This window comes from Syngnathus floridae, chromosome 1 (genome assembly GCF_059516105.1).
Source record: "Syngnathus floridae isolate MCC-2025c chromosome 1, RoL_Sflo_1.0, whole genome shotgun sequence".
Taxonomy (NCBI): Eukaryota; Metazoa; Chordata; class Actinopteri; order Syngnathiformes; family Syngnathidae; genus Syngnathus; species Syngnathus floridae.
Genome location: NC_142413.1, coordinates 301,067 through 327,255, shown reverse-complemented (window position 1 = coordinate 327,255; position 26,189 = coordinate 301,067). Strand labels below are relative to the sequence as shown.

The 26,189-nt window shown below is 56.7% G+C and overlaps 5 protein-coding genes across 11 annotated transcripts in view; 3 read left to right on the top strand and 2 right to left on the bottom strand.

Annotated features, from left to right (window-relative positions):
• The first annotated feature begins 250 nt into the window (after positions 1-250).
• On the top strand, positions 251-5,875 carry tbc1d19 (TBC1 domain family, member 19). 3 transcript variants are annotated; one of them, XM_088378326.1, is made up of 21 exons: positions 251-471; positions 595-667; positions 731-776; positions 1,334-1,421; positions 1,496-1,570; positions 1,670-1,733; positions 1,826-1,872; positions 1,938-2,063; positions 2,142-2,214; positions 2,397-2,435; positions 2,536-2,648; positions 3,137-3,211; positions 3,298-3,360; positions 3,456-3,540; positions 3,623-3,667; positions 3,993-4,025; positions 4,103-4,235; positions 4,318-4,409; positions 4,710-4,825; positions 4,911-4,981; positions 5,064-5,875. In XM_088378326.1, exons 1-20 carry the CDS (start codon positions 373-375, stop codon positions 4,950-4,952), a joined length of 1,527 nt encoding a protein of 508 aa, XP_088234452.1. In that variant the 5' UTR covers positions 251-372; the 3' UTR covers positions 4,953-4,981; positions 5,064-5,875. The 3 variants fall into 3 exon arrangements, with proteins under 3 accessions (XP_088234452.1, XP_088234368.1, XP_088234523.1); XM_088378242.1 differs by having other exon boundaries at positions 252-471; positions 4,126-4,235; XM_088378397.1 differs by having other exon boundaries at positions 397-471; positions 731-780; positions 4,126-4,235.
• c1h11orf68 (chromosome 1 C11orf68 homolog) overlaps positions 262-26,189 on the top strand; it is a 37,061-nt gene continuing 11,133 nt past the window's right edge. Inside the window, exon 1 of one of the 2 annotated variants that reach the window (XM_088379941.1) lies at positions 262-309. The gene's annotated coding sequence lies outside the window, so the exon portion shown is untranslated. The remainder of the gene's footprint in view (positions 310-26,189) is intronic. The other variant, XM_088380038.1, reaches the window with a different exon arrangement.
• Positions 6,372-11,311, top strand: LOC148403075 (serine/threonine-protein kinase 26-like). The gene is made up of 11 exons (XM_088379527.1): positions 6,372-6,692; positions 8,155-8,223; positions 8,597-8,758; positions 8,879-8,935; positions 9,052-9,160; positions 9,321-9,478; positions 9,582-9,767; positions 9,948-10,093; positions 10,202-10,322; positions 10,402-10,520; positions 10,791-11,311. Exons 1-11 carry the CDS (start codon positions 6,672-6,674, stop codon positions 10,804-10,806), a joined length of 1,164 nt encoding a protein of 387 aa, XP_088235653.1. The 5' UTR covers positions 6,372-6,671; the 3' UTR covers positions 10,807-11,311.
• Positions 11,262-15,350, bottom strand: LOC148403074 (FERM domain-containing protein 7-like). Of its 4 annotated transcripts, XM_088377437.1 has the most exons (12): positions 15,188-15,349; positions 14,799-14,903; positions 14,686-14,728; positions 14,482-14,560; positions 14,237-14,334; positions 14,045-14,159; positions 13,674-13,821; positions 13,503-13,598; positions 13,212-13,378; positions 13,065-13,133; positions 12,137-12,209; positions 11,262-12,061 (listed from the first exon to the last, which is right to left on the bottom strand). In XM_088377437.1, exons 1-12 carry the CDS (start codon positions 15,296-15,298, stop codon positions 11,348-11,350), a joined length of 1,818 nt encoding a protein of 605 aa, XP_088233563.1. In that variant the 5' UTR covers positions 15,299-15,349; the 3' UTR covers positions 11,262-11,347. The 4 variants fall into 4 exon arrangements, with proteins under 4 accessions (XP_088233563.1, XP_088233411.1, XP_088233481.1 ...); XM_088377285.1 differs by having other exon boundaries at positions 14,237-14,560; positions 15,188-15,350; XM_088377355.1 differs by having other exon boundaries at positions 11,262-12,058; positions 14,237-14,560; positions 15,188-15,348.
• On the bottom strand, positions 15,994-25,993 carry LOC148403073 (mitogen-activated protein kinase kinase kinase 11). Its single transcript, XM_088378276.1, has 10 exons — positions 23,879-25,993; positions 20,918-21,098; positions 20,350-20,498; positions 20,112-20,287; positions 19,790-20,042; positions 19,607-19,723; positions 19,265-19,436; positions 19,093-19,196; positions 18,442-18,861; positions 15,994-18,353 (listed from the first exon to the last, which is right to left on the bottom strand). The coding sequence occupies exons 1-10, from the start codon at positions 24,654-24,656 to the stop codon at positions 17,713-17,715; spliced, it is 2,991 nt and encodes a 996-aa protein (XP_088234402.1). The 5' UTR covers positions 24,657-25,993; the 3' UTR covers positions 15,994-17,712.

The following is a 26,189-nucleotide window of genomic DNA, read 5'->3' as shown; positions in this document are numbered from 1 at the left end:
TCCATCCATCCATCCATCCATCCATCCATCCATCCATCCATCCATCCATCCATCCATCCAAAGTATAGCTTTTCCTTCCATCCATTTGACATTTGAGAAATATTACAAAATAAATTCTAAATAAGAAACCTTTAGCAAAACACGCTGAAATAGAAACAAATAAGTGACAAGTTGTTTGGCTCGTGGAGCGCGTTTCCCAGCAACCTGGCGATATCGTCGACAGATTGTTCAAGCGGACTTGCCGTAGCAACCTCGGCTCGGCTCGGCTCGGCTCGGCTCGGCTCGGCTCGGCTCGGCTCGGCTCGGCTCTGTCATTGCCGATTCAACGTCTATTTGGTGCTTTCCGACGCGACGCGGCTCCGTCAAAGAAACATGGACGACGAAGGCGCCGAGTCGTCACTGACGATTGTTCAGCTCGTCCAACGCCTGAAAGGAAGCCATTTGCACGCTCAGATGGAGCGAGAAGCTCGGGTGAGCATGCTAGCATTAGCTGCAGGCTACCCCCAACGCTCAACCAAGCGAACCCCAACACGAAGAAACGTCCTGCAACCGGCATCTTCTCCTTCATTCTTTTTCTTTTCTTTTTGATCGCAGGAGTGTTTACATCAACCCGAGATCCGTCTGGACTCAATAAAGGACGACGTGCGGAGTTTCCTCCGAACTTCAGGTGCGGCAAGTTTTGGGGGTTTGTTTATTTTGCTTTGCCTTGACGTTGTTGTGCTCTTTACAGGCTGGGAAAGAAAACTCCAGAATGCCGTGTATCGAGAATTACAAGTGTAAGTAAGTAAAAACAGGGACTACTGCTGCACATTCCTCAGAAAGGACATTTGAGCCCACTTGGACTTTTTCCAAGCATAGCTTTGTGGTAATCCTTAGTTTCTTCTCAAGGTTTGACACCTGGAGCCCGTTTTTGGGACGAAGGGCCATAGAAATAAAGTTGCGCCGACCGACTCCAATGCAAGCCAGCGTGCGGAGCTTCGGTTCAAAAGCACAAGCACAAAGGCCACTTTTGATAGCACCTTTTCTTTCTTGCTCATTTGTATACAAGTGGCGCGAGACTTTGCGAGGATGAAAAGAATCCCCCGACGGTTTGGGTTTACATCCGATAAACCTTATCAGTTACTTGTCAGTGACGGAGGCCGTAGCTAAGCGAGCGTCCTCAGCTGTCTCCCGGATGAGGACGCTGGATCGAGTGCCTCCTCCTGCTCCTCCTCCTCCTCCTCCTCCTCCTCCTCCTCCTCACTTGGGATGAGCCGTTGTCGTTAACCACCGCCCAGCCCTCCCTTTGAGAAGAAAAGGTTGACGGCGGGCGGGTGCCTTTGTTTGATTCCAGCCAGCGACTGGCCTCGAGTCTCACGGCGGCGGCGGCGATGCCGCTGGAGCATGTCAAGGAGCCCTTGGCCTACATGCGCAAGGCCCAGGTCAGCTTCTGAGCCGCCGCCACCGCCGTGGTGTCCATCCGGTCAGTCTCTTGGAAGCTTTGTGTGTGCCACAGGCCGGCTGGGAGCGCCGCATCTTGAAAAGCCTGAACGGCATGAGCACCGAGCTGGGAGTGCCTCTGGCCCGGATGGTAAAAATCCACAATTGGCGGCGGGCGGGCGGGCGGGCGGGCGTTCAGGCGGGCGGGAGAGCTGCGCTAAGCGATAAGCCATGAATGTTTGTGCCGCAGAGGACGGCGGCCGAGCAGCGGGAGCTGAGCAGCAAATGGAACGAGATGGGCACGGACGAAGCGGGTATTTCTCGCCAACGGCGTGCTGACTTTGTTCTTTCCATTGGCCTTTGCGTGTCTGGCTAATGTTGGGACACCGCCGTCCGTGCCTTGCAGATTTGAGCGGCTTCAGGCCCATCTACGCTGCCAAAGACTTCCTGGAGGTGAGTGCGCGGCGGCGGCGGCGGCGGCGGTCGCGGACTGCGCTTGATGACCTTCCGTGGCGCAGGTGGTGGTGGCTTTGCGGAGCCCCAACCACAAGTGCGGCGGCGGCGGCGACGACGAGGAGGCGGGCACCAGGAGCCACTGGGGCCTGATCCAGGTGCCCCTGGACGTCCAGGACATCCAGCAGCTGGTAGGCCCGCTCCGCCCTGCCCCGCCCCACCCGGCAGCTCTGTCTTGACCTTTGACCTTTGCCTTTCTCTTCTTTCAGAGAGGAGCCTACGCCGAGCTAAACCTGGCCGCCGGCCAGCTGGGCATCGACGACGATGCGCACATCCATCCAGGGAGGCGCTTTTTTAAAAAAAAAATTCCCTGTCACCTTTATCTAAGCGTCGGTCGGTCGGTCGGTCGGTCGGTCGGTCGGCCGGCGACAGAAGCTTGACGACGCCGGGGCCGTACGTCGGAATAGTCGAGGCGCGGACCCTCTTCTCATTTCTGCCTCCTTCACCTCTGTATGGCTTTGCAGATTTCTTTGAGAGGGACTACGTGGAGACGGCAAAGAAAGGTAGGAGAGCACGGCCCGCCTGTGGCCCGCCTGTGGCCCGGCCGCCCGCTTGTAGCCCGGCCGCCTCCTCCTCATCGTCCTCCATCTTGTGCCACCGCAGTGCTGGGCGGGCAGGACAGCGCAGCGGCGCAGCAGTACAGCCGTCGGGGCTGCCCCACCGGCCTGCGGGCCGACCTCTGGGCCCTCATCCTCAATTCTGTGGACCGGCCGCAGGTTGGAAGGCTGTGCGCCGCCGCCGCCGCCGCCGCCGTGTTTGTCTTTGAGCGGATGAGCCCAAAACGCGTTTCGGCGATCCTGGTTCCGGCTGTCCAAAGAGAAGATCCAGACTCCCGCCTCTGACATCAAGCGGGCCATAAAAGTGCCAGATGGCTGTCTGGAGCGCGTCTCAACCGCTTCATCCCAAGCCAACAGATGAGATTCTTGTTTGGCAGCCAGCGAGCCGGCCCAACTTCCGCCGTCCGTCCCGCTGGCTTTTGCGTGCGCGCTTCCGCCGTGCCGATCCATCAGCTCGCGAGGGCGACACTTTTACACTCGTCGACACGTGCTCACCGTGCCCTTTCTTTCTTTCTTTCTTTCTTTCTTTCTTTCTTTCTTTCTTTCTTTCTTTCTTTCTTTCTTTCTTTCTTTCTTTCTGGGCTTGGGTCGAGCGATGCTTCCAAGCGTGCTTTCGATCCTGTTTGATGTTCCTCCCTCTATTTTAGGACGCCATGCATTTTGAGCAGCTCAAGGCGGGAGTCCTCCAACACGACCTGCTGGTGGACCACTTGATCCGCAAGGTAAGCCGCCTGGCCCGGCCCGATCCGGTCCGGTCCGGTGAGCTTCTGGGTGACGTGCGGCCGGGCGCCTCGCCTCCTCCTTGCAGGATGTCAAGCTGACGGCCAGTAACGACGACTACTACTTTGTCTTTGAAGACTTCGTCTACCAGGTATTTGCTCACCAGCCTTCCCTCCCTCCCTCCCTCCCTCCCTCCCTCCATCCATCCTTCTCCTCCACCTGACCTCCAAATGGCTCGCTCCGCAGGTCTTGTTGTGTTTCTCCCGGGACGCCAGCGTCTTGGAGCACTTCAAGTACAACAGCGCCACGCCGCCCAAATCCTACATCCGAGGTGAGCAGCACCTGCCTGGAAGCTCAAAAGCCGCCCGCCCTCTACGTCTGTCTATCTGTCTGTCTGTCTGTCTGTCTGGCAGGCAAAGAAGGGGACGAGGCCTACGCTGTGGTCTATCCTCCCAACGGTGAGCCTCCATCTTGAGCATGCGTCTACGCTCGCATTTCACCCAGACAAACAAACGTTGACAAATGACGCGGTCCGTTCCGTCGCCATTGTTTTCCTCCATCTTGACCGAGGAAGGAAGCTTGATTTTGACGCCGCCATTTATGAAGCCAGAGTCCGGATGAGTCGGTCATCGTTTGGTGAAACGTTGACGCGATTGGGCCGCATTTGGTTGCTTCGTCCAATACGTAGAGAGCCTTTCTTGCTCTTTTGTTCCCCCCCCCTACCGTTTTTCCATTTTAAGGAACGGGCAGCTAACACAAGAACCATTTTTTTTTTTGCAACAGGCGTGATTCCCTTCCACGGCTTCTCAATGTATGGTGAGTCAAAGGGCCGCCGCCGCCGCCGCCGCCGCCGCCGTGCACTTGTGGAACGCTCCCGAAAGCAAGCCAGCTAGCTGCCCACCCGCGCCTGTTCCAGTGGCCCCGCTGTGCTTCCTGTACAAGGAGCCGTCAGAGCTGTACAGCGTGTTCAGGGAGATGTACACCCGCTACTTTTTCCGCCTACACTCTGTGTCCTCGGCGCGCTCGGTAAGAAGGCGGCGCCGGACGCCCTCACCGCCTCCGCCGCGGCGCCTCATTGGCCTCCCTGGTGTTTGCGTCTGGCCGGCAGGGTATCGTGTCGCTGTGTCTGCTTTTGGAGCGGCTCCTGCAGACGCACTTGCCGCGACTCTTCCACCACCTGCGACGGATCGGAGCTCAGCCGTAAGTTGTCCGCCGAGCTGAAATGTCGTCGAGCGAGGTAAGCCGCCGCCGCCGCCGCCGCCGCCGCCCGGGTTGGGATTTGCCTTTTGAAAAGCCACGGGTCCATGGAAAATGAAGTTTTAAAACAACCCAATGAAACTGACTAGGGCCCGCCCGGTCAATTCAGTGTTCTACCGATCAAACATCAGTCCACGTTTGCGCCCACTATGATCTCGTGCTGCCACCTTGTGGCTGATGCTCTCACGACAAGAGCAGCACCTTGGGCTTGAGCCCGATTTTGTTGTTGTTTGTTGCGGCTAGGTTACGCATCGCCTTTAAGTGGCTGCTTCGAGCTTTCTCAGGTTATCTCTGCACCGACCAGCTGCTTTTCCTTTGGGACCGAATCCTGGGCTACGACTCCCTGGAGCTGGTGGCGGGTAAGCTACGCCGCCGCCGTTTGGTGCCCGCTTTCTCGACGCCGCTTTCTCGACGCCGCTCTCATCCCGGCCGCTGGTTCACTAGTCCTGGCGGCCGCCGTCTTCGCCTTTCGGGCCGACAACCTGATGGAAGTGACGTCTCTGGCTTCGGCCGAGGTACGGCTCGTGCGTTCCCCGGAGATCCATTTTGAAGAAGCAAACATGCGCGCGAACGAAGTTGCCGTGTGTTCCGCTGCAGGCCGTCCTCGCCGACCTTTCCACCCTCCGAGTCATGCCGCTCATCCAGAGCTTCCTCTTCGCCATCTAGCGACGAGTCCATTTCACATTTCACACTGTGGGCCACTCAGGGCCTCGCGAGATGTCGAGTGGCCCGGATCATTAAAATGATACCATACTCTGCTGTAAATAACCAAAATGTCATGTCTTTCCTTTTTTTTGGTGTAAAGACGCTTAAAGATTATCCTGCGGGCCTGATCGAACCTCCTTGGGGGCCTGTTCCGGCCCGCGGGCCGTATGTTTGACGTTGGATTCTTTATTTAAGTGTTTATGATTAAATCTGTTTATTTAATTGGATTAGATTTAGACTCCTTCACGAAAAGCACAGTTCCCTACATCCTTTTCAAATTTCGTCTTCAAACATTTCTTGATTGGGTAAATATTACTGATCATTTGAAATGGAAGTTCCTTGGTTTTTGGTGGGACCGGAAATTTCAAATACTTGCATCTAATCACTTTTATATCTCCTGAGCTGAAGCCTTTCAAAATATCATCCCCACCAGCCATCAAAGCAGCAGAAAAAGAGTTTTCCAAAAAACAGCCTCGAATCAACTTGTTGGCTGGTGTGTGCTCACATATAGTGAACAGATTTTTGAAGGATTCACTGTGCTTCTTGATTTTTTGATCTATCATCCTCAAAATCAATCCCATCAACATGTAGCAGCCTTCATACATTTGATCTTGTTTAACCATGTTAATCAGGGATAATGGGAATGTTTTCACCATTTGTTTATACTTTTTGGGAGTCCAATAAATCATAGATCTATCACAGAAGTCAGTATGACGCAAGATTCCTCCCTCCTCGTCGGCCCGGGTAACACGCGAGAGCTTTCAAAATCGGGCAAAGCTGACGGTGGTGGCTGAGTTCCACCCCGCGTCCACTAGACGGCAGTAGAGAGTCACTGCTATCAAAATCGGGCAAAGCTGACGGTGGTGGCTGAGTTCCACCCCGCGTCCACTAGATGGCAGTAGAGAGTCACTGGTTAAAACCTTCGTAAGGCAAGGCACGCCAATAAGCTCTTTTCACTTCCGGTCGATGCGTGACGGAAAGATGGACAAAATAAAAATGCTCACTAGAATAGTTGTAAAATACAAATGAACGTTTTTGTAGGCCACCGTGCAGAGGCGCCTCGAGAGCGAGCAAATTTGTTTTGAACTCTTAATATTCCAAGGTCGTAAAACTGCTGCTTTTTGTTGTTGACACCTCCTTCTTCCGCCCGCCAGCCCGCCAGCCCGCCCACGGAGCAACAAGCGTCTGTCCTGGGTAGTTTGCTGAACTTTCTCTCGACTCACACACAGTTCGCTCCCTCGCTCGCTCGCTCGCTCGCCCTCCCTCGACTTTCTCAGTCGGCCGGTCGGTCGGTCGGTCGGTCGCTCGGCCTGTGCTGGCACTTTTTCCATCGGCTGGACGTTGCGGGAGTTTTTGTTTTGCCCCGCGTCGAGCTCCCGAGAAAGCGTTCAAGGGCAAAAGTGACCAGGAGCACAGCGAGAGAGCGAGACAGAGACAGAGAGAGGGAAGGAGGGAGGGAGGAAAGAAAGGCGGCGTTCTCTCGCTTCAACAAAAGTCACCATGGAGGTTCCTGGCATGCAGGTAAGTAAGCGCGGAGGTGGACCGGCCTTTCAAAAGCCAACTGAACCAGTTGATCAAGAAGCGAGGCGAGGCGAGGCGAGGCGAGGCGAGGTGGCACTGCGCGAGAGCCACTTTTGAAATGGGACTTGCCATACTCGAGAGTCGAACGACTTCCGCACGTCGAGCAACAAAACACGCCGCGTTGCGTTGCGGTGCGTTGCGTTGCGGTGCGGTGCGGTGCGGTGCTGCCTCTTTGCGGCGGCTATTTGCGTGGCCATTGGATGTTGGTTGACAGATGCAACAAGTTGCACTGTGAATGATCGCAATATGTTAACAGATGTCTTAGAATGTGCTATCGTTTTGCACTTTCACACAAACGAGCGTACATATCATTCATTTTTCAGTCGTCTTCAATGATTGCACTTAATAGTTTAATGACTCGTATTTCTAGTTGTCATTGGCTGGCTGGCTACGTCTGGCTGTCTGTCCGTCTGTCTGTTGGGAGGCTCCTGCCTGCCCGCCCGCCCGGCCAGCCAGGCGTGCCGACCTGTGTAACCTGCCTGCCTGCCTGCCTGCCTGCCTGCCTGCCTGCGTGGCTGCCTGCCTGCCTGCCTGCCTGCCTGCCTGCGTGGCTGCCTGCCTGCCTGCCTGCCTGCCTGCGTGGCTGCCTGCGTGGCTGCCTGCCTGCGTGGCTGCCTGCCTGCGTGGCTGCCTGCCTGCCTGCCTGCCTGCCTGCCTGCCTGCCTGCCTGCCTGCCTGCCTGCCTGCCTGCCTGCCTGCCTGCCTGCCTGCCTGCCTGCCTGCCTGCCTGCCTGCCTGCCTGCCTGCCTGCCTGCCTGCCTGCCTGCCTGCCTGCCTGCCTGCCTGCCTGCCTGCCTGCCTGCCTGCCTGCCTGCCTGCCTGCCTGCCTGCCTGCCTGCCTGCCTGCCTGCCTGCCTGCCTGCCTGCCTGCCTGCCTGCCTGCCTGCCTGCCTGCCTGCCTGCCTGCCTGCCTGCGTGGCTGCCTGCCTGCCTGCCTGCCTGCGTGGCTGCCTGCCTGCCTGCCTGCCTGCCTGCCTGCCTGCCTGCCTGCCTGGCAGTGCCTGCCTGCATGGCTGCCTGCCTGCTACCTGCCTGGCTACCCGCCCGCCCGCCTGCCTGGGTGTGCTCGTTGTTTTGTTTTCGGAGGCGCGGGAATGATCGCTCGGGCTTCTTTGCGGTCCGTCGAAGGTTTAGCGTGCCTTCTTCTGCCCGTACGAGCCGGGATCCAACCTGCCTAGCAGTAGTTGCGTGTCCGAATGGATGCTTGCAACGCTCATGATTGGTGACGACTGAAAAATGATTAGACAGCCGTCGTGCGCGCGGCGTGAGGGAGGAAGGAACACATGCATGCGCCCGTCTTTTCCTTCAACGCGCTCAAGGGAAAATGGCTCAAATTGGAGGAGGAGACCACTGGCGTTCAGATCGACGGCTGCGTTGTGATGTGTTTCCTTTTCTCCCTTAGAGTTCTCAGATCGATCCGGAGGCGTTGTTCACCAAGCTGGAGCGCATTGGCAAAGGATCCTTTGGAGAGGTGAGCTTCTTGGCTGCCTGTTGACGAATATTCATTTCGGAGATGCGTTCGGAAAGTCCGGTTCCTCTAAGGCGCGTTTTTTGTTCTCCTCAATGGGCGCTCAATGGGCCATTCCAATTTCCATCTAAATTTGACGCCTTGCGTTCCAAAACAAGCCATTTGTTTGTTACGTCAAATGATGGAATTCTTTCACGTTTTGAACATTTTATTTGCGAATGAATCGGCGCAATGGTTTTCAAATCACTTTGAATTGCGTTCCTTTGCAAAAGCCATCGGCCGCGTTTGAAGCCGATGAGAAAGAATCGATTTGTTCCTCGCTTCATTCGGATGTCGTCGAGCTCCAAGCGCTTTGCCGCGTCTCTCCGCCCGCCAGGTGTTCAAAGGCATCGACAACCGCTCGCTCAGCGTGGTGGCCATCAAGATCATCGACCTGGAGGAGGCCGAGGATGAAATCGAGGACATCCAGCAGGAGATCACCGTGCTGAGCCAGTGCGACAGCCCTTACATCACCAAGTACTACGGCTCCTACCTCAAAGTGAGACGGAAGACTCGGCGGCGGCGCTCGCTCGGCCCGCTGACGCCCCGCTGACGCCCCGCTGACGCCCCGCTGACGCCCCGCTGACGCCCCGCTGACGCCCCGCCGCCTGTCTTTCAGGGCAGCAAACTGTGGATCATCATGGAGTACCTGGGCGGAGGCTCTGCGCTCGACTTGGTGAGCCTCCTTCCTTCCGTCCGAGGAAATGGCTTGGGAGCGCAAACTAATGGCTTCCAAAAGTTTGCATTTTGGAATGTGAAATGGACAAAAAAAATGTCATCTTTGAAACGCAGCTCCACGCGGGTCCCTTCGATGAGTCGCAGATCGCCACCATGCTGAAGGAGATCCTGAAGGGGCTGGACTACCTTCACTCGGAGAATAAAATCCACAGAGACATCAAAGGTGGGCTGTCGCAGCCCAACAACAGGGATGGATGGATGGATGGATGGATGGATGGATGGATGGATGGATGGATGGATGGATGGATGGATGGATGGATGGGTTGGATGGATGGATGGATGGATGGATTGTAATGTGGAGCTGTCCCCCCCCGCCCTTCTAGCCGCCAACGTCCTTTTGTCGGAGCACGGCCAGGTGAAGCTGGCCGACTTCGGGGTGGCCGGTCAGCTGACGGATACGCAAATCAAGCGGGACACCTTTGTGGGAACGCCCTTCTGGATGGCACCGGAGGTCATCCAGCAGTCTCCGTACGACTTCAAGGTCAGATTATTGCCACACGCGTCGTCGCTCGCCCGGGCTCCGACTCGGCGCCCGGGCTCCGACTCGGCGCCCGGGCCCTGACTGCTCCGACTCGTGGCGCCAGGTGGACATTTGGTCGCTGGGCATCACCGCCATCGAGCTGGCCAAGGGGGAGCCGCCCAATTCGGAAATGCACCCAATGAGGGTGCTCTTCCTCATCCCCAAGTCGCCGCCGCCGACGCTGACGGGCGACTTCTCCAAGAGCTTCAAGGAGTTCACCGAGGCCTGCCTCAACAAGGACCCTGGCTTCGTAAGGCGCCGCTTTGTTCTTATTGTTTTAGTATGTTTTATTATTGTTTTATTGTTGACTTTCTCGCCTCGACGTTTGACTTGGCCTTCCTGGGAAAAAAACAATTGCGTTGGTCTGATATCTCAATTGGACGGCGGCGAGCCGCGCCGGCCGGGCTCACGGCGTTGTCTCCTCGTTCAGCGTCCCACCGCCAAGGAGCTGCTCAAGCACAAGTTCATCATCAAACACTGCAAGAAGACGTCCTACCTCAGCGAGTTGATCGACAGGTACCGAAGGTGGCGGGAGCAGGGCCACAGCGACAGCAGCCCTGACGACTCGGACGACGGGTAAGTTGCGCAGCCTAGCCGAAAGCTTCCAGCCGCCTCCCTGGTTTGACCGGCCTCGCCTGGCCTGGCCTGGCCTGGCCTGGCCTGGCCTGGCCTGGCTGCGTTCAGCGAGTCCGGCGACGGGAAGGACGGAGAGCCCCCCAAATGGAGCTTCACCACGGTGCGCAAGCGCAAGACGGACCAACGGCCCTCCGGTCTCGCCGCCGTCATCTCGCCCGTCTTCTCGGAGGTGGGTCCGCTCGTGGCTGCGCCCACCCGTCGTCGCTCACGACACGGTGCCGGCGCGCTGTGCGCTCTCCTTTCTGCAGTTGAAGCAGCGGCACAAGGAAAAGCCGTCGGCCATCGAGGAGCTGGAACGTAACGTCCGATCGGCCGAGGACACCTGCCCGGGCATCGCGGACCAGATGGTGACGCACATCATTGCCAGGTAGGCCATTTTCTTGTCTGGATGGTGATGGGGGTGGGGCGGGGCGGGGCGGGGCGGGGGGGTTCAAAGCCCCATCTTCATCGTGTCTGACACCAGGACGAGATTGTCCTCTCCTCACCGAGCTAGCTCCCAGTAAAACAAAGTCGCCTAAGATACGAGAGTGTGTAGCAGTACCACCTAGTGGCTGTGAAATAGAACTGCGCTTGTGACGTTGTGCAAAAGTTTGCCCTTTGGTCCGCTTTCATCTTGGTGTGGTCCCGCTGTCCTCAGGTTCAACGGCAACTGAGGACAGGCGGAAAGAGGACGCGGCGATGCGTGTCAAAGCGCCGCCGCCACCGCCACCCAAGCTTGCAATTTGGAGATCTGCTGTGCAACGTCTCTGCACCTTCACCACTGCTGGTGGTCTTTTGCGCTGGTTGTCATCCGGCAGCGCCGCTTTAGCTTTTGTAGATATTTGCTGGGCAGCACTTGACAAAGATGACATGCCAAAATGATTCTTCTGGTTCTGATGTTTTGTTGTGCTCCGTAAGAAGCCGTCAGCGCCTCCCTCCCTTTCCCTCCATCCCTCCATCCCTCCCTCCCTCCCTCCCTCCCTCCCTCCCTCCCTGCCTGGGGTCGGTGGGAGCGGCGCGCTTCTCCAGTTTTACTCACCAAAGACAATCTGCAACTTGGCTATCTTATTGCAATATATCATAAGGGATGTTTACTCAGAGGGAACCAGCAACCAAAAAAATGTTCGTCTTTAGCGGGACGTAGAGTTTTATGAATAAATATTTAAGATGCATTCCAAACGTTGTTTGTCCGGGTTTATTCCACTCGAGTCTGGGCTAGAGCGTGACCTCGGCGGCGCCTTTCCTCTCCTCTTTTGTCTCGTCCTCCTCGTCCAGCTGGAGGCTGCCGGAAGAGAAGCTCATCCGGGCGGCTCCGCCGCCGCCGCCGCCGCCGGGCCTTCCGTAGCACGGCCGCCCAACTCGGGGCTCGGAATCACTGCGGCTCCGCGCGGGGCCTCGAGGCAGAGGGGAGGCGGCGTTGAGCGGCAGGTACGTGGGCCTGCTTGGTCGCGTCAAGTGGGGATAGTAGCCCAGGGGACGCAATTCGCACGATGGCAGGCGAAACTCGCCGTCCGCTTGCCGTCGGCGAGGCAGCCCCGGGAGGAAGTTGCAGTCGTCGCTGTAATGTCCCGCCTCCGTGCCGACCGGCGGGTACAAAGACGGCCGCCGTCGGCCGTCCCGCCTCCTCGGCTGCGGCAAGCACTCCAGCGAGACGGCGCAGTCGGAGGAGAAATAGGGCTGGGGGAACGTGGGGAGCACCGGGTGGTACTGGTAGGCGGGAGTGTGGGGGTAGAGTAGAACCAGCTGCTGCGCCACCTGCGGGACGGGCCGGCGGCGTCCGACGGCGGCCGATATTCGCGCTCGCTCGTCCGCCTGCTGCGGCCGGAGGGGCGTGACCCGGGCCAGGCTCCGACACCTCGGGGGGGCGGCGGCGTAGGGCCGGTTGAGCTCTGAGGAGCGAGCGGGCCGGGCAAAGGCGTCCTCGTACTGCTGGGCGACAACGGCGCAAAGCCATGAAAAGAGCGAATGGAATGGAAATGGATCGGGTTTAGGTTTCGTGCACACCTGTTGGGAGGCGGCCAGGAGATCGGGGGAAGATCGGCACTGGCGGGAGTCGGATTCTGCCCGGCGGCGAGTGCTGCGTGGAAGAATAGCTCGAGTTGGAAAAAAAAAAAACCTCCTGTTGGCTGAACCCAAAATTTGAAAGCATTTCAAGTCGGCCAAATGGAGCAAACGTCTCTGAGTTTGTCTTTTGTGCATTTCAAAACAAGAGCACAACCCTTTTCTTCAAGCTCAACTTGAAGGTAGGTAAAACCAACTTGGAACTGTATGTTTTGCGGTTGTTTTTTTTACAATGTCGGATTTGAAATGAAACCCTAATCCCTGAACCCCAACCTAGTTTGAAACCCCAATTGGAAACTGTAATCCAATTCAAAACACGGTCATTGTTTTTACAACATTTTTTTTTTAAAAGTCTTACCATACGCAATTTGAGATTGATAGAGCAACGTTTTTTGATTGGCTTTTCATCTTTAGAGCCATAACCCTAATTTCAATTAGGAAGTGAACAAGTTCATTTTAAAATGTGTGAACTGAACTTGGAACTAATTTGTGTAGTAAATGAACTTTTCCAACAACCCTACTTTGAATCGTTAAGTCTAATGGTCTCATTTGAAAGGCTAAACCTAATTTAAAGCACTCATTAGAAAATGTTAACTGAATTTGAAGTCCTACTTTAAAACCTGTTTTGCAACATCCGGACTAGTCGCAAGCAGTGGCGGTTTGACACGGAGTTTACTCCCCGGCTGACTATTTCCGAGCGCCCCTCCCCTCCCCTCCCCCCCCTCCCCTTCCCTGTTTGTGTGACTGCTGACGAATGTGCGTCGGCACGTGTGTAAAAACACTGGCTCTGATTGGCTCCCATGACGCTCCCTTAGCCAATCGCTCAGTGGCTTGTTACGTTGGCGCCACCTCGGGATTTCATGGAACCCACCTGGCCGATCGCTGAGGCTTCTTCTGGCTGGATCCCAAACATTCAAGCAGCTGCTTCTGTGTGCGCCCGCTGTCCACGTTCCAAAAGCAAAAGTCAGCCTCCTCGGAGAATGCAAAGAAGAAAACGTGCGAAGAAAGTCGTGGTCACCTGTATCGGAAGCCAGAGCCTTTGGTGGACAGCAGCGCGCTCCTGGGTGCTTCCCCGGGCTCCTCGGCCAGCCGGAAGAAGGCGTGGTATTCCACGCACCTTTTCCAGAAGGCCTTGCACACGTCCCGAGTGGCCATGCAGAACTCCAGCGTGTCCTTGCGGGACGGCTGCATGGGCGGGGCGGGGCGGGGCAGCAGAGCGCAGCGCAGCAGAGCAGAGCACAGCGCAGCGGCCAGCTTAACGTGAGCCCCCCAAAGTCAATGCAAACAAAGAAAAGCCTTGGACTCTGACCCCAAGAGTGGCATGCAGCTTGATGAGGAAATGTTTGCGCTTGAAGCTCAGCTTGCGAATCTTGGCCCAGCTGAAAGCGTTGATCCTGGCGTTTCCCTGAGCAAAGGCGTGCAAAGTCGGCGTCTGCTACAGAGGCTCGTCGGAAGCCCCCGCTCGCCCGCCGGCGGCTACCTGGAAGACCAGCACGCCCGAGTGCGTGACGGCCAGATTGATGCGCGCGCCCTCGCCGTCGCTGGCCGACTGCGGCCGGATGCCGTACATGTCCAGCTTCCTGGCCAACTCCAGCAGGTGGACGTCCGACTCGGCCGGGGACAAGCCTCTGCCGGGGCCGAAACAAAACCAAAAAAACAACAACCAATCATAAAAAATAAATAGGAGGAGTACCATGCTGCTATTTGGGGCCATCTTGGTGCCCCCAACCAAATGAATGGGCCGGGGAGTTGTTTGGGATCAAAAATTGTGCTTTGCTGCCATCTTGTGGCATCCATAGGCAACTATCAAGATTTTCAATGGGAAGGCAGACTGGGTGGGATTCATTGTACCGGAGTTTCTTGTGGAAGCCGAGGATCTTGTGCTCCAGGTACTCCTGGTTGGGGACGTAGCGCTTCATCTGTAGGTGCTGACAGTCCAGCTCCTCATCGTAGTCCCCGAGTTCTGCTGCGAGGAGACACTGTCGGCTGGTAAAACTAGGAGTGTACGACAATGAATCAATCCCATGTTTGTTTGGTCCTTACACTGCAGTATGTGGGAGACCAGCAGGGCGGCGCTGTTGTCATTGCAGGTCAGACTGCCGTTGGTCAGGTCCTGCTTGACCTGCAGGGCGAAAAGGTACCTGTAGGCGCACAACATAACGGCATCTGTGACAGAACGTATCCCTGCCATGCGATCAGATGAGATGAGATGCGATGCGATGCGATGCGATGCGATGAGATGAGATGAGATGAGATGAGATGAGATGAGATGAGAAACGGCGCCGTACCGAGTGAGGCCCCTTTGTAGTTGGCTGGGGTCCGGAGTGAAGAACTTAACCATGAACCTGAAGAGCAGATCGGGGGTGTCTTCAAAAAAAAAAAAAATCAATCAATCCCACTTGTTTTGCTTTGGATGACACTCTCCCAAATGGCTTTGATAAATAGATAAATAAAGAATGGACACCATTTGTTGCGAATCCATAAACACTTACCTTTAATCTGCTTTGCGAGCGGCTTGAGCAGCTCCAGCCAAACCTGCCAAAGAAGCCCGAATGAGCCCAAAGCCATCAGGCGTGCGCGCATGCGCCTGATGAGACCGACTCACGTAGTTGCCGCCCTGGTGACGGTACTCCAGTCCGAAGTATTCCTTCTCCAACAGCGTCAGGTGAGCACACACTTTGTTGAAGAAGTGGCAGCCCAAAATGTTTGCCTAGCAAATGGAAGCGACACTTTCAACACGTTCCTTCCCGCATGGAGGGAGGGATGGATGGATGGATGGATGGATGGATGGATGGATGGATGGATGGATGGATGGATGGATGGATGGATGGATGGATGGATGGATGGATGGATGGATGGATGGATGGATGGATGGATGGATGGATGGATGGATGGATGGATGGATGGATGGATGGATGGATGGATACTCAGTGTCAAGTGGCGCTTGTCACACGTACTTTGACAAATCAAATAACGCCAGTGGAACGAACTCACCTCCACCTCGAAGGTGCGTTCGCTGTCATCCAGGAAAAGCACGCGCAGTCTCAATTTAGTCTCCTTGCACACTTTGCGCCCCGTCCATGAGCACGCCGGCCGCTCGTCCATCTCGTGCCGCGCGTGCCACACAGATTGAGCGGAGAAATAAAGGAGGTCCGTCCGTCCGTCCGTCCGTCCGTGTTGGCGACTTTTCATTCAACGCACGCACGCACGCACGCACGCACAGCATCGGAGTGTATTCAAGCGCGTGTGTGTCGCTTGGAATATAATAAAGCTTTCACCGTGGCTGCCGCTGGATGCTTTCACGGAATACACAAGTGACCCACCCGTCTTTGAGGAAAGTAGGCTAGTAGTGCAAAAGCATCCCGTAGCCTCCAGCGCCTATTCTGTGTGTGTGTGTGTGTGTGTGTGTGTGTGTGCGCGCGCGCGTGTGCGTGAATGAGTGCGTGAGTGAGTGAGTGAGTTTTGTCATTTTAATTTTCGTGCTCAGGCCAGACCAGTCACCGAAGAAGCAAAAAAAAAAAACAAAAGCGCGAATGATAGTCAAGACAATTTAGCAATGCACGGAGGCTTCCATGCCATGCATGCGAGCCCAGCATCCCGACCGTCGCTGTGCACAAGGGGGTAGGTAGCTAAGAGGGAGCCGTGGATGGACAACTGAGAGAATACACTTCTTCCTTAGGTTAGGGTTCTCACCCTTTTGCCAAAGCTGATTCATTGCAGTTGCCCCCTCCCCCTTACTCTCTTTTGATTCAATGCGCCTCTCTCACTGTCATCTATTTAAATCAAAGCTAATACTCAACTGTTCAAAAGTTACATTTATTTGGTTGTCTTTTTTTTTTCCCATAGGTTCAAATCCATCCCATCTCAATTGTCAAGAAATAAAAAGAACACGTTCGCTCACACAGTGGGTCGAGAAAGAGCCCTCCTGACACAAGACAATAAGATGCCCGGCGCAGGCCACATTTCTCAAGTTCTCTGAGGCCGAAATGCAAAGATGGAGGGCAAGAAAAATAAAAAAGGACAATAAAAACAATCATTTACATGATCCTGCAAACAACACACAACCAAAGGCTAAACAAGAGATAAGGACAATCCAATCCAATCCAATTCGATTTTTGTTTTGTTTTTGACAGAAGCTGTCACAAAGCCTTTCACGTATCCCGACGGCACACAAGCAGAGACGCTGAAAACGCTCCATCGAGGTACACAGTAGCAGAACAGTAAGAGTCGCAAATCAAGTTGAAAAATACAAAAGGCAAAGAAAAAACATCCTATTCATGATTGGAGAGATTGTCATGGTGAAGATGCAAAGCACCCGTACAAACATGTTCAAATAGTCCAGTGGAACTTTGTTTTCATGCTCCTGATGTCCCAACATTTTCATCCAGTGTGTGACCGACCGCCGAAGCCATTTGGAAATAAGCCCCCCCCCCCCCCCCCCCCATACGCAGACACGCAAATGTGCCCGTCCGCGCTAAAGTCCATCGTTTGGGCGGCTGCCGGATATTCACAAACGCATCGGTCGCTCGGGACCCGCCGGTCACGTGACCCACAGGCCAGCCGGGAATTTGGACTCGCGCTTGGCACGGAAGCGGGTCGGAATGGGGGCAAATAATGCCCCGTGTTGTCACAGTGGCACTCTTTGGCGTTTGGAATCGCCGCCGTTGTGCTGGAATGCGAGCAAGACGTACGTTATGTCCGGGCGGGCGGAATGCGCGGCTCGCGGGGGTGCGCAAATCAGGCGGTCCCTGAATGCGGCAAAAGCAGGCGCTCCGCACACAAAGCGGGAATCGCAAAATGTTCGTTCAAGAGTCCCTCATCTGCGGCCCGCCGGGACGTTGCCTTCTTTGCCAGAGCCATCCCCCCCCGCCGGCCGTGCCAAGGAAGGCGTCCACGGGAATGACAAGGAAGCCTTAGGCACGGCACATTTTCAAATAAAACACTCACTCACTTTGGTTCTGAGCCTGATAGGAGAAGTCAAATGTTCTGGACCAGAATACTCACATTGTGCCCGGCCGGCCCCCTGCGCTCGCTCTAAAGACGCCACTCGGCTCAATATTGTCTTAGTGGGATACCAGTCAAGCAGCGAAGTGGACCCGTTTTCAATCCATGGGGATGGGGAGCAGGCATTTTACTACCACTCACCAGTGGCTGAAAATGATATTTGCCGTCAAGACCCTTGGCAGTTCAGCTTCAGCCGGGACCAGTCGGGACAAATGTCATTTTCAGTCAAGTGGCCTGTTTAAGATTTCATATTCGGCAAACAAAACATGACTCAGAACCGTCTAATTGGGCTGCAAAGAACAGGGTTTAATTCTTTGAAGGGGGCCTCCGAATGCTTCTGGTCCAGAGCGCCAGATCAAGTTGGGGAAAAAAAAAAAAAAAAAAAAAAAAAAGGCCCTCCTGAAGTTCAAAGGGCTCAAAAGCAAAAAAGGAAACATCAAAACGAGACCTGGACTTTCAGGGGGGCAAACCGGGCAAAAAGGTCCTCGGAAGGCCAGAGCGGGTTTTTGTGGACTTCAGAAGCGGTCGTCTCGGAGTTGCGTCGGCGACTTGAAGGGTTTGAGCCCCAGAGTCCTTCGGGGGCGGACTCTCTCTTTGGTTGCGTCTGGGGTCTTCCCCCCGCACGCCGCCCAGCCCAAGTCCGCGAGCGACGAGTCGGGCGGGTCGAGCGGCGCCGCGCGGAACGACGGCAGCGTGGGCGAGCCGCTGGCGGAGCACGGCGCCGAACGCGAGGTGGGGAAAGGCGGCGAGAAGGGGTCAAAGGGCGACGCTTTGTCCCAGGCGCCCGGCGGGAAGGGGTCAAAGGGCGACGCTTTGTCCCAGGCTCCCGGCGGGTCGGCCCTGAGAGCGAAGGGATCGCAGGCGGGCGAAGGGAAGGGGTCGCAGTTGCCGAAGGGGTTAGTCGGGGAGGGGCGGAACCCCGCCGGGACGCCGTCCGGGCGGCTCCAGTTACGGCCGGCGCCTGCCGAGACGAAGCTCCACGCGTCGATGCGGGGCCGGATGGGGGAGGGGCGAGGGCGGGGGATGACACTGACCTCCAGGCGGCAGCAGGATTTGGGGCTCCAAAGGGCAGCGTCCAGGCCCAGTGAGCCGGCCGCAGCGGCGGCCGGCTGTTCTTCGGCGTCCGGCGTGTCTCGGCACAGGGGCAAGTCCAGAACTGCAAAGAACGCAAACGAGTCGCTTTCAAGCGGCCATAAATGTGCCGGCGCATTTGAATTTTTTCTTTTTTTTTTTCTTTTACGCACCGAGCCGGGAGCTTCGCAGGCCCGGACTGGACCTCCTCCTCCTCCTGTCGCCCGCACGGTCCGAAGCGACCTCGGGGAAGCCGGGCTCGGGTTCCCCCGGCTCGGGTTCCCCCGGCTCGGGTTCCCCCGGGGGCTCGGTCGGATCCAAAAGCGGCCGGGAAACGGGCTCGACGGCGGCGGCGAAAGTGATGAGGTCGTCCACGAAGCGGGGCGGCTTGGCGGTGCACTCCTCCAGGGATGGGGGCTGAGTTCGAGGAGGCACTTTCGGGGAGACGTCCAGGCATCGACCTAAGCCCACAGAAGCCAGGAGAGCGCCGCTGGCCAGCAGAGCGCGGCGGCCGCTCTTGAGAGAAGAGCCTCCTTCTTCGCCGCCCGAATCGCCTTGCTGAAGCCGCCAGGTGTCGGGCTTCAGCCAGGAGCCTGCCAAAAACATTAGTCTTTTCATTTGGTCTTCTGTGATAGCTTTGGATATTTCAAACGTGTCTCTTTGGCTTTAGATGTGAGCTGGCTGTACTTGGTGCTGCATGCGCACAACAAAGGAAAAAGAACGGACCTGCCGTTGTTGTCTGAGCAAATCATGTCCAAACATGTAAGTGAAATGATCACGGTTGAAGAACCTTTACAAAATTAAAGCAAGCGAGGCTCGGTTACCGTCGTGAGGCGGGCTCGGCGGGGCTGTGTACTCCTCAAAGTCGTCGGCGTCTTCTCCATTGTGGTCGCGCTGGGACACCAGCAGCTTGGCTCTCATGGACAAACTGTGAGAGCAAACGGCAAGGCCTGAGCAAAAGCCGCTGCTGTCGCCGCGGTAACTCGGGCGACGTACCTGCTCTCCTGAGGGCTCAGGCGCAGGACTTTGGGGCTCTTGGGACTTTTGGGGCTCTGGGACTTGAGCTCTCCGTTGGCCTGCTTAGGGGACGGGACCTCCAGGGGCCACGCCGGGCTCAGACCAAATGCCCTGCCTCCGCTGCTGCCGCCACCGCTGTCGCCGGGACTGACTACAGGCAGACGAGAGCGTCACAACAAATACGACTCAACGGCGCTCTGAGGAAGCGCAAGAGCGACTGGTGAGGGTCATTGGTGGCGTGAGGGCGACGGGAAGTGGAAAGGGGGGGGGGCACGCACACACACGCTCGGGGAAGGAAGGACACAAGTCCAATCCACTCACGCTGGATGGCGCGGAAACGCGGGCCGAAGGAAGGCGAGGAGGCCGAGCCCAAATCGGGCGAGTTGCGTCTCTTCTCCAGGCCGGGAGATGCCTGCACCGTGATCTTGTGGATGAAATCTGAAAAGACGGGTCCAGCCGTGAGTCCACTTGCGCACAATGGTGGAAATGCGAGAAGCTAGCTACCTTGGGGCATGCTGATCTTTTCGCCGTTCTTGCTCTTGAGCTTGTGCTTCTTGAAGGTGCCCTTGCGCTTCTTGACGTTGGGCTTCTCCTGGTTCTGGTTCTGGTTGAGGTGCAGGATGAGGAGGCTGAGCTCGCGCTCAAACACGTCCTGTTCCCACTGGGCCAGCTGCTGCTCGCGCTGGCGCAGGAACTCCTCGTGGGACTTCTGCTCCAGCGCCGCCCGCTTCAGCTCCTCCTCGCGACAGCGCAGCTCCTGAAAAACGGGGGTGAGGAAAAACAGTCAGGACCCAAGTGGTTCATTTGCACGCCAAGTCCGGCCTACCTTTTCCTTGGCGCGCAGCTCGTCAAACATGTCCTGGATCTCCAGCTTCCAGTCCTCTTGCAGAGAGTGGAAGGAGTCCTGCGGCATCTCCTCCTTCACCTGCTGCTCCAGCGCCGTCAGCTGAGCCAGGATGGAGCCAAAGTTGGGCCTGCGGTGGGGGTCCTGGTCCCAGCATTCTGCGGGACAAAAATCCAATCTGCTGGAGCTGGGGGGGTGGCGCCAACGCGACGTTGCGTACCTGCCATGAGCTGCGCGAAGGGTTGGGGGCAGGTGGAAGGGATGGGCAGCGTCAGCTTGTTGACGGCCACGCCGTAGGCCACCGCCAGCCCGTCGATGCCTTTGTAGGGCGCCTCTCCCGTCAGCAGCTCCCACAGCAGGACGCCGTAACTGCGCAAGCAACCACACGCGCAACGGCAGGCGCGGCTCACTCCTCTGCGGCCGGCCAGCGCTCGTATGGGACGACTCATCGTTGTGCATTTGCGGAAGAGGAGAAATGCCGCGTTCCATTGCGGAAGAGGAGATATGACATTGAGCCGCCGGGTTCAATTGCTAACGTTGCTACTTTGGTTTTTCATGGCAACTGGATCCAATTGCAGCCATCAAAACTTGGATCTCGCACACCGTCAATTAGCTTTTGTCCCAGCACGCGGGAGGTGGAACTCAACTCCAGGCCCAAATCCCCCCCCCCCCCCCCCCCCTTCTTATTTTGCGCTTTAACAACAACTTGCGAGGCGGCGGCGGCGGCGGCGGCAAGCGCAACGCGCTGTTCGCTAAAGCAGCGGATGGAGGCTGCAGAAAAATCCCACCTCCAGACGTCGCTGCCCTTGGAGAAGGTGGAGGACTTGATGACCTCGGGGGCCATCCAGGCGTAGGTGCCCGCCGTGCTCATCTTGGTGGTCTTGTGCCACTCCCTGGCAAGGCCAAAGTCGGTGATCTTGAGCGTCAGCGCCTCCATGCGTTCGTTCTCGATGGGCTGAGCCAGAAGGACTGCGGAGAAAGCAGATGTCAGCAACGAACGAGCGCACGAGGACGCTCAGGCTCCGCCCCCGCCCGTGCGTAGCTAGGACCGCGAAGATCAGCTAATTGCTCGTCAAGAACAATCGATCGTGCACTGGATGGACAGGCTGAACCCTTTCGGTCCATTCAAAATGGACATTGCGAGCGTGACAGAGTACGGATGGACGCTTCGTCAAAAATGAAAAGTGAGGAAGCCACACGTGGCTTTGCGTTTGACCGAGGCAGATTTCCGCAGGCCCTGGGGATGACATTCTCCCAATTGCATAAGAGCGTGATCATGAAGAAGGGAAGTGTGGCGTCATCGCCGCCGCCGCCGCAATGGAGGAAGTGGAGCGCAAAGCCGGCAGGGCGCCGCCCCAATCCGTATGGCGTCTTCTCTCCGCCTCAAAACCTTTCGCCCGTCCACGTTGCGTCGTTAGTTGTCGCCGAGACTGAGAGGAGCCTCTTCCCAGCTTGAGGCCATCACGGCACGGCACGGCACGGCACGGCACGGCACCTGAGTCAGTCCCACACGTTTGCCCAAACAAAAGGTCGTGATGTAGAATGGCAAAATGAATTCTAAGAAATGTCTGTGGCAATCATCATGTTCAAGAGGGGCAAGCGGACCAGCCAGGACAGTCAGCGGAGACAAAACGCAACCCAAAGAGGCATCGCAAGCCACCCCAAAAATAATCAAATCAATAAACAAATAAAGAGAGTAAGGCTTTGGCCGCCCGCCCGCCCGCCACATTTTGTAACGTCTCTTCTCAGACAAAAGGTACTCTGTCCCAATACTTTTGAAGGACAATTATTATTATTTTTTTGCCTGAAACTCATTTACACTACATTGATGTTCCAAGGAGCTGGAAAGGCAGGAACTGGGTCAAATGGTTTTTGCACAAGGTCACCCCGGACCGCACGGAGTACTCGGCACTTGACATCATGGCCAAAGGCAATGACGTGCATTTAACCCCCCGTAGGCGAGTGGCGCATTCCGGCAGGGTGGGGGCGGGGCTCTCCCCGGGAAGAACGGCAGCTTTGTCCACGGGCTGACAGAGGCTCGCTCGCTCGGACGGACGGACGGACGGGCCGGCAACCTTTGCCCGCCGGCGCCAAAGTCTATAGACGTTGCCGTGATTCCCGAGCGCCGCACCAACCATCCAATTTCATTTCATTTCATTTCATTACATTTGGATGGATGGAGCCTTTCAAGCGATGGCACGAGTACCCGACAGCCACCGTAACAGCATGGGTGAGTGTCATTCCTTGCCGCTGGCACTACAATATATTGAAGGATATGATATGGTGAGGAAGGCTCCTATTAATGATTCGGGCTGGGGCGAGGTTGCCTTCCAAATGCTCGGTTACTTATTAACGAGCCCGTGAGCCCAAACATAAGCTTTGCTGGAGACTCCCCCTCGCTGGGCAAATGCAAGACTGCAAAGAGCGGAAAGTCCCTCCTTTGCCACATCTGAAGAAGCAGAAGGCCGCTGGCACGCTGGCACCAGCTCCTCCTCAGTTGCTCACATAAAAAAGGAAGCGCCACGGAAGCAAGCAAGCAAGCAAGGAAGGAAGGAAGGAAGCGAGCAAGGAAGATCAGTAGGAGGAAGTCAAAGATGAGGCCCGCAAACAAAAGGCTCCTATTTTTTTCCTGCTCATGATCAATTAGCAATATAAAAGTCACGCTAGGTCAAATTACAAATGAATATTTTGCTACACATCATGTGTGTCAGAGAAACACTTTTTTTTAACAATCCAAAATTACTAGGGAAAGAGTGAGGCTCGGTCGCAGCTCTGGAAGTCGGCACGCTTCAACGTTAACGCACGCACGCACGCACATGCACATGCACATGCACATGCACATGCACATGCACATGCACATGCACATGCGGGGGATGTTTGCAACTGCTGAACGAAAACATGCGGGCGGAGGCAAGGCTCATGCCTGTCCAATCGCGGAACAAGTCGAAAAGAACACCCCCCCCAGCCCAAAACAAGGCGCGTTGATGGCCAGCATCCAACTGACAAAAAAAGAAAAAAAAAAAAGGGGGTCACTGAGTGCTTAGCGTGGCTTCTTTTTTTTAGCAATGAGCTATTTGGGGCTTCAAAGAAGGTTTCGCAACGCGGTATCTGACTCGACTTCTCGTCTTGTGCTCAGAAACGCGCCGAGTCGGCACAGGCAGGCGCGCCTCCGCCACCTTTTTAAAAAAGCCAAGCCAGGGGCGGCCACGGCACGGCGGCCGTCGCTTGTCTCACCTCCTGGAGGAGGACGTACTTTTGGTCCATTTCCCGAGTCTCCTTTTTCAGGCAAATAACATGTCATTTGGAAAGCGGCGGGCGGTGGAAAGAAACCTGCAATTTAAGCAAAGTCCAGCTTAAAATAAGATCGGATCCTTTCGCTCGGGGAAGACACGAGATGCCCGAGCACGACCCGGATGGGACTTTGGATGGCGAGAAGCCACGTGACTGTCAAGCTCAGGTCTCAAAGGGCGCAAAGAGACGAAAGACGGCCGGATGGGAACGACCGGACGCTTTTTTCTGGCTGTTTGGGCACGCTCGCCGCTGTCTATTCTCTTGGCTTTGGTTCGATAGCGCTTCTCGCGCGACGACCTGCTCCGGGATCTGGCCCGACAGACGTGTCGTGGCAGGCCCGCAACCAGAGGAGAAAAAATAGGAAATCAAAAGCATGCAGGTGATAGGATCTGGCAGGCACCCAGCACAGAGAGGGATTGTGTTGGCCTACGGGCCGGCCTACGGGCTGGCCTACTTACTGTTGTTGGACTTGAGGTCCCGGTGGATGACGGGGACGATGGCCTGGCTGTGGAGGTAGAGCATCCCGCGGGCGATCTGCACGGCCCAGTCCACCAGGACGTGAGGCGGGATGCGGCGGCCGGCCAGAGCCCGGCTCAGAGGCCCGCCCGAGGCGTACTCCATAATGAGGCAGAGGTTGGGCTCCTGCAGACAAACGCCTTTGAGGGCGATGATGTTGGGGTGGGTGAGCATGGCAAAGAGTCGGGCCTCCTGCCGGACGTTCTGCGCCGTCACGCTGATGTCCTCGTCGGGGTCCTGGCGCGCCGCCTTCACCGCCACCAGCGCGCCCCGCCACGTGCCGCGGTACACCTTGCCAAAGCCGCCCACTCCGATCACCTCCTGGAGGCTGAGTTCGCGGAAATTCACCACGGCGGGTTCCGAGGCACCCGCCGCCACGGCGGGGCCCAGCTCGCCCGCCGCCACGGCGGTGGCGCCGCCGCCGCCGCCCGGGAGCTTCCCGTACGCCCCGGGCTTGAAGGAGCCATAGTTGGAGGGGAAGATGCCCACCTTGTTGTTAACCTTGCCCGCCCACCAACCCTCATCGCCGGAGATCTCAGCGTCCAAGGAGAGGACTTCCACCAGGTCGCCCTTCCGTAGGGTGAGCTCGTCTTTGCAGGCCGCCTCGTAGTCAAACAAAGCCGTCCACACGGGGTTGCTGAAGCTGCCTTTCTGCGATTGCTCAGAGTTCTTCCAGGCGGACAGCGGGCCTCGGCTGAATATGTTCTTCAGCGGCTCCATGGAGCCTCCGACGCTCGCTTTGACCCGACGGGACCCCGACCGAGGCTTTGAAAATCACGTCCAAAGGCGTAGCGGACGGCGCCTCGCTCCTCTCTTGCCCTTCCGTCCCGCTGGGTCATCGGGGATGAGTGGAACGTTCGCAAGGAAGGAACGGCGGCGGGGCTGATTCCACTGGAGGGGAAACAAAGGCGGGTGGCATCTTGGTGTCGGGGTGACCGGCAGGTCGGGGCGGTGGGAATTCGGGTCCTTGCCAACTGGCTCTGGAGTCATGCGCCGTGCGCTTTGTCAACAGGTGGTTCGAGCTCAATCAAACGTCACGAGAGCATCGCGGAGGGCACCGAGCGGCTCGCCGCCGCCATCCGAACCTCGCAGAGACGAAAAGCGCCTGTCCGGCTTTTCTGACTTGCGGGTCAAATGGATTGGAGTTTAACGTCGTGCCGTGACACGCACAAATCAATCTCACCAGGCCAAAATAGTCCAGGTGCTGACTACGGGTCAGCGAGGGAGGCTTCCTGACTGGACTCTGTTGTCCAGACCTTTTAGCCATTCGCTAGAGTCCAAAAGCGCCATTGGCGGCGAAAGACAAGAAGCTGGCAAAGTTCCTTTAAGGCTTTCGGGCTGGATTTGAACAACTGCCTTTGCAGCCATGAAGGAAGTCAAGTCAAACGCTGCGACTGAAGAAGCATTCCAACGACGAGAAGCTGACAAAGGCTCATCCGGGCTTCCCCACCGGACCCTCAGCTCTGTTTTTAAGTATTTTTAGCCATTAAGTAGAGTGGGCCAGCACAAGCAGGAAGCGCAGAGGAGTGCGGAGAAGAATAGCAGGAAAGGGAGCATTGAGTCGAGCCGGCCCGGCCCGGCCCAGTGGTTCGGGACTGACTGACTGACCACCGCTGCGCATTCCGTAAACTCCGAGCAAAGCGCTCAAAACTTCAAGAGAGATCCCACAAGAGACACACGAGCAAGCCAACTCTTTCCGAGCAACGTCCCGCCGGCCGGCTGGCCGGCCCTTAGCGGCCCAAAGTAGTGGTCATGGTTCTCGCCCTCCTCGTCGTAGTCGTCGTCGTCGTCGTCGTCGTCACGGCGTCACGGCGTTGGTTCCCGAGCAGTTTCGAGCGGCGGCGAGTCCGCTCCCTTGCGTCACTCCGACGGACACGAAGGGACTTTCCCGTGTCGAAAAGAGCGATATTCCCATCGAGCGCGGGCTATTAGATTCCGTTTCCTCGTCCTCGGACCTCGAAACAACTTCTACGTCCGTACTGGAGACAGAGGGGTTGGGTGCGTGGGGGTGTCACAACTTTTCCTCTCCTCTTCCCGACCGGAAGTCAGGTGACAAGACGTACGTCAAGTTGAGCGTGCTTAAAAAGAAAGCCGCGCTTCCGTCGCCGCCTCACAAAATAAAAGACAGCAACGCAAAGAAAGCGCTCAAACGGAAGTCCCGCCTGCAAGTTACTTCCTGCGGCTGCTGAACCACAAAAGGAAAGCAAAACATCCAAACATTTGGCTTTTCAAACTGTTGGAAGACAAAAACGT